General features: G+C 43.2%; 2 protein-coding genes across 2 annotated transcripts; both read right to left on the reverse strand.

Annotated features, from left to right (window-relative positions):
• Window positions 1-287: 287 nt before the first annotated feature.
• Window positions 288-707, reverse strand: LOC142165849 (uncharacterized). Its single transcript, XM_075224228.1, has one exon. It carries the CDS (start codon window positions 705-707, stop codon window positions 288-290), a length of 420 nt encoding a protein of 139 aa, XP_075080329.1.
• A 2745-nt stretch (window positions 708-3452) lies between these two features.
• Window positions 3453-4184, reverse strand: LOC107793540 (uncharacterized). Its single transcript, XM_016615918.2, has one exon. It carries the CDS (start codon window positions 4182-4184, stop codon window positions 3453-3455), a length of 732 nt encoding a protein of 243 aa, XP_016471404.2.
• Between the last annotated feature and the right edge of the window lie 2060 nt (window positions 4185-6244).

Genomic DNA, 6244 nt, shown 5'->3' on the forward strand with positions numbered 1-6244 from the left:
TCTAGTCCCTTCATAGTTCAAGTTGGAGAATTTTGAGGAGTCAGGCAATGAAAACTTTGTCTGCTCTTGTGCGTTCCAACTTGAGGTATCCCGCTCGTCGCCTCGTTATAAACCTCCTTGAGAAAACCCTATAGGGGCAAAACTCAAGTGAGGGAAAAATAGTACGACTTACAGGGTACTTCTTATTTCTTAGAAGTTGAAGTACTTGAGATGGTTGATATTCCAATTGTTTGGTAGGAGCTTCCCTTCCATAGTTTCCAATTGGAATGAGCCTTTGTCTACTTTGCCTATAATTTTGTGCGGTACGTCCTAGTTTGTTCCCAGTTTGCCTTCTCGTGGTTCCTATTTTCTTGGGTTTTGGCTTTGAGTACGTAATCTCCGACTTTGAGCAGTCGAACCTTTTCTGTTTTGCTATAATAGCGCTCTGCTTGTTGTTCCTGAGCGACCATCCTTATGTACTTCATGTCTCGTCGCTCCTCGACCTTGTCGAGATCTTGCCTCCTATTATCGTCGTTGCTGGTACCGTTTTCATGGGAGTACCTCAGGCTGGGTTCTCCGACTTCGACTGGTATGACCGCTTCTATTCTGTAGACGAGGGAGTAAGGTGTCTCTCCTGTGCTCGTCTTCGGGGTAGTCCTGTGTGCCCATGATGCTTCTGGGAGTATTTCTGGCCATATTCCTTTTGCCTCTTCAAGTTTCTTCTTCATGATGTTTAGTATTGTCTTATTGAAGGATTCTTCTTGCGTTGCCGGCTGGGTGGTAGGAAGTTAAAAGTATTCTTTTGATATGCCATTTTTCGAAGAACTCAGTGGTTCTTCTTCCTGTGAAATGAGGTCCGTTGTCGCAGCTTATCTCTTTAGGTAGGCTGGATTGACATATGACATTTTTCCATATGAAAGTGATTACCTCTTGTTAGAGAATTTGGGAAAATGCCCTTGCTTCCACCAATTTAGAGAAATAGTCAGTTAAAACTAAAAGAAATCGCACATTACCTCGCCCCGGCAGGCGTGGACCCACGATGTCCATTCCTTACTTAATAAATGGCCATGGAGAGGTGATCGAATGAAGGTGTTTGCTTGCTTGGTGGATTATTTGGGCGTACTTCTGACATTGCTCGCATTTATTCACGAACTTTGAGGTGTCCTTTTTCATGGTGGGTCAATAGTAGCGAAATAAGTGCCGCAATGGCCCTTGAGGACTTCCTCGAGAACGTGTTGGGTTTGGTTTGGGCCTAAACACTTTGCCAAAGGATCGCCAGACGTTCTCTTGTATAAGTCATTATGAAGGAGGTCGTATCTAGCTGCTTGCATTCTTAGTTTTTTAGCTTCCCTTTTGTCGTTTGGAAAGGTGCCATCCTGGAAATACGTAATAGTACAATTGCGCCAGTCCCAAGTTAAACTTATAGATTTTACCTCGACTTGGTCTAGTGAAGAGTTGAGGATATGGACTACACTTTTGTCTCTAGCCGTTATGCTTTTGGTGGTGGCAGCCAATTTAGCGAGGCTATTTGCTTCGATATTTTGAGTTCATGGGATCTGGTCGAGCTGGCATTCGTCAAAATTGGGCAGCAATTTATAGATCTTGACTTGATATTTTTTCAACCTTTGTTCTTTGAATTGGAAAGTCCCTGTAACTTGGTTGACTACGAGTTGAGATTCACAATGGAGTTTCATCCGCTTCGCCCCACATTTGAGTGCTAGCCTCAACCTTGCAATTACAACCTCATACTCGGCCTCGTTCTTAGTCATATCTAGGCATCTTATGGATTGCGAATTACTTCGCCAGTAGGGACCTCGGGTCCTAGTCTAGATCCGGAATCATTGGATGCATCGTCGGCGTATATGACCCAGAGGTCTTGTGTTTGAAGAGAAGCTTGAGCGGCTTCCTTCTTGGCCTCATGCATTACTTTTGCGCTAAAGTCTGCGATGAAGTCAGTGAGCACTTGAAACTTTATTGTTGTTCGAGGCTGATATGTGATGTCGTGCTCACTTATCTCTATGGACCATTTGGCAATCCTCCCCGATATCTCGGGTTTATGTAAAATGCTTCTTAAAAGAAAAGTGGTGACGTTCGAGATAGGGTGACACTGGAAATAGGGTCCAAGCTTTCGTGAAGCTACGACTAAGGTCAGGGCTAACTTTTCGAGGTGTGGGTACCTCGTCTCGACGTCGATAAGTGTTTTGCTGATATAATAAATGGATATTGTGTACCTTTATTTTCTTGTACTAGGACCGTACTTACTACTACTTCGGAGAAGGCGAGGTAGACGGGGAGGTGTTCCCTAGGATCGGGCTTCGAGAGCAAGGCAGTGACGGCAAATATTCCTTTAGTTCTTGTAGTGCTTGTACGCACTCGGGCGTCTACCCGAGACCGTTATCTTTTTTGAGTTCACTAAAAAACCTGTGACATCTATCGGACGACTGCGGGATAAATCTAACTACGTGGAAATTCGACCAACCAATCTTTGGACTTGCTTCTTAGTAGTCAACTATTCGTGTATTCCGTCGATAGCCTTGATTTGATCTGGGTTGACCTCAATTCCTCGTTGTGATACTAAGAAGCCCAAAAAACTTCCCCAGGCTATGCCAAACGCACATTTCTCGGGGTTTAGTTGCATCACGTACTGTCTTAGTATATCAAAAGCTTCCTTCAAGTGATTGATATGATCCTCTGCCTTCACGGATTAGACCAACATGTTGTTGATATGTACCTCCATGGTTTTGCCGAGTTGGTCTTTAAATGTTTTTGTGACCAATCTTTTATAGGTAGCTCCTCATTTCTTCAACCCAAACGGCATTGACCCTATAACAATATATTCCCCTGAGAGTGATGAACGTGGTTTTTCTTGGTCTTCTTCCTGCATGTGTATGTAGTTATAACCCGAATATGCATCTAGAAAACTCAGCAGCTCGTACCTCGCCGTTGCGTCAATGAGTTGGTCGATACGTGGCAATGGGAATGAATCTTTCGGGCATGCTTTGTTTAGGTATGTGAAGTCCACACACATCCTCAATTTTCCATTTTTCTTTTTCACCATCAACATGTTAGTATCCATTTGGGGGTACTTCGATTCCTTGATGGAGCCGTTCGTTAATAGCTTCTCTACTTCTTCGTGGACAGTATCATTAATAGTGGGGTTGAACTTTTGTCGGACCTGCCATACTGGGGGATAAAAGGGATCGATGTTCAGTTTGTGTGCGACGATCTCTATGGGGATGCCCGACATATCTGTATGGTTGAAGGCAAACAAATCTGCGTTAGTTATTAAGAATTGACTAAATTTACCTGGTTCTTAGAGTTTGAAGCCGATGTAGACTTTTTTTACGACGGTCGCTATGGTCTAATTGGACGGGGTCGAGGTATTCTATTGTTGACTCTGCGACTTTGATTATTTCAGGTTCCAAAATTACTTCCCTATCTTCATATTGTGGCAACCTTGACCCTGCTGATTCTTATGCTTCTTTTTCCTTATCTTTCTTTTGTTGAGTTGTCGTGCTGTCCATGGAGATTCGATAGCATTTCTGGGACGTGCATTGTTCCCCTCGTATGCTGAATATTCCCCAAGGTGTTGGGAATTTGATCACTTGGTATAAGCTGGGAGGGACGACTGTCATAGGATATATCCATGGTAGTTCCACGATGACGTTGTACGCGGTGTCCTGGTCCATGATGTGGAACTTTGTCTCTAGAGTCACCCCACTGGCGAGAACAGAGAGTGTAATTTCTCCCCAATTGTGTTCAACTGCATTGTTAAAATAGGTTAGTGTGATGCAACGTGGCACTATCCTATCCTCGAGTCTCATCTGAGCAAGGACTCGGGGATGGATGATGCACGTTCCACTTTCTTCATCTACCATGATTCGTTTAACATCAATATATAAAATTCGTAAAGTAATTACAAGGGCATCATCGTGAGGAAAAGTCAAATCATCGGTATATGACTCGTCGAAGATGATGCTTTCTTCGAGTCTGTCATACCGTTCATGGGTGATTGATCTTTTTATCTTGTGGGTGGCGGTGAACTTGATGCCGTTGATAGAGGCGTCATCGTTGTCACCAATAATCATATTGATGGCACGAGCTAGTGAAGGTGGCTTTGGCAAGCCTTGACGTTCTCGAACCCTTTCTGTGGTGTTACTGCCTTTGTCACTGAGCAATTCTTTGAGGTGCCTTTGTTGTAGCATGTTCGCTACGTCTTTCCTTAAGGAGATGCAATCTTCTGTTTTGTGTACGCATTCCTGGTGGAATTCGCAGAGGGCTTCGAATTTCCTGGTGCTCGTATCGGACCTCATCTTTTGCGTCTATTTCACCTTTTTCCAAGATTCTCAAGGGCGTGGACCACCTCTGTAGGTAAAACACAAAAATTGTGAGCAGATAGAAAGGGGGACATACCTCTATCGTTCCTGTGAGTTCCCGATCCCGGCCTAGATGGGCCATCTTCATAACGAAAGGAGGGAGGAGTGGACGCCCTGATATAGGGTTGGTGTCGCTTTTTGTTCGACCGTGAGGCTGGGTGATATCCTTGTATTATCTCTTCGTTCTTTCCTGGACTCTGATTGTACCGAGATGAGTCATCGAGTTGGTCTATTGAGGTCGTCGTGATCTGCTCTGACCTCAACAGAGTAGGCATTATGAATTTCATCCCAAGTGGTTGGAGGATACTTCGTTAATCGGCTCAGCAGCTTTCTAGTCGCTCTTGAACCCTCTATACTCAATCATTTCTGAAAGGCTGCTATGGTTATCCCTTTGGAAACATTTGGTAAGATTATCCTTACCCTATTGAACCAGGCGAGGAAATCCCTCAGCCCCTCTCTCGGGGATTGTTTGATGGCAAAGTTGTCGTTTACTCTTGTTTCAGCTTTCTTGGCCCCGGCATGTGCCTCACGAACTTATCGGCCATCTCTTCGAACGTTTCTATGGAATGAGCTGGTAGCTTTGAATACTATGTTAATGCCGCTCCGATGAAGGTTTCGCCAAATTTATTCAGCAAAATAGAGGGCACTTTCTCCTTGGTAAGGTCGATGCCTTTTACAGCTCTAACGCAGTGAGTCACATGATCTTTGGGGTCGGTCATCCCATCGTATATTTTGAGATATGGGGGCATCTTGAAGGTCTTTGATATGGCAAGTGGAGCCGCTTCCTCGCTATATAGTTGTTCTATGAACCTACCGGCGTCCCTTTTTGGTAGCAATTTGGGGGCGCTAGGTATCTTGTCTACTTGTTCCTAGTGCCCTTTCATTTGGTCTCTAAGCACCTTGTTTTCATTTTTTATTTCCTTCATTCTTTTCAAGATACTGGCGAGGATGCTATCACTTGCACTATCAGTAACATCGTGAGTTTTACCTGAAGTTGGAGGGTTCGGTTGGTCATCCTATTTGTCCCCTCATGGTGTTTCATGGGCTCTCGTGGTTTTTATAATCGTGAATGGAGCTTGTTTGCTGAGTATATTGACTAGGGTATCAGTTAGTCATGCTTCGAGGGGTTTTTCATAGTGTGTGGCGTCCCCTCTCCCGCGGACGTGGGGGGTCCTTTCCCGTTTGGTTTTGTTGGGCTGCAAAAAGGTAGGAGTGACCTTTCTCGTCCGAGAGAGGCCGTAGGCGTTAACCCCTAATCACGTGTGTTATAGATTTCGTTGATAACATTTATAAGGTTGAAGGGAACATTATCTATTTCCCTCGTTCTGTTTCCTTGGTTACCTGCCATGGAAATTTTGTACGCACAAAGAAGAGAGATAAACTTTATGGTTTGTTAGATTAACAAGTCACATGAGTTGTAGATCTAGTGGAAACTAAAAAATTGGCAGAGAAAATCCCCACAGACGACACCAACCTGTTTGACCCAAAATTTAGATATAGGTTTAAACAATTAGATTTTCTAATAGAATAGAGTTAATCTTATCCAATATTAATATCCAAAAGGTCATTTAACTGATTTTGTGACAAACTGTCACAAGTTCCGTCAGATATCAATAAATGTGTAATAACAATTGTATTTAATGACCCAAGAACTAAGAAGATAGCATTTAATAGTAATAAATGAAATATAATGGTATTTAAGTAAATAAATGCAAGTGAGATAATCGGAAAAGGGTTGAATTCGGTGTTATTCCCCCTGAAAATGATAAGTGATTGATGGACCTTTGAATATTCGTACTTTTCTTGGATCGTGGAGAAAAGTTAAAAATCAGATCTGAGGAAAGGTATATTTTGTATGTATGTAAAGCATGAATCTTCAAAGAAAGTCA

Source organism: Nicotiana tabacum, chromosome 11, assembly GCF_000715075.1.
Source record: "Nicotiana tabacum cultivar K326 chromosome 11, ASM71507v2, whole genome shotgun sequence".
Classification (NCBI taxonomy): Eukaryota; Viridiplantae; Streptophyta; class Magnoliopsida; order Solanales; family Solanaceae; genus Nicotiana; species Nicotiana tabacum.

Bases quoted from the DNA above. Each gene is read 5' to 3' on its own strand.
- LOC142165849 (XM_075224228.1), bottom strand. From the start codon at position 707: ATGAAGAAGAAACTTGAAGAGGCAAAAGGAATATGGCCAGAAATACTC.
- LOC107793540 (XM_016615918.2), bottom strand. From the start codon at position 4,184: ATGCTACAACAAAGGCACCTCAAAGAATTGCTCAGTGACAAAGGCAGT.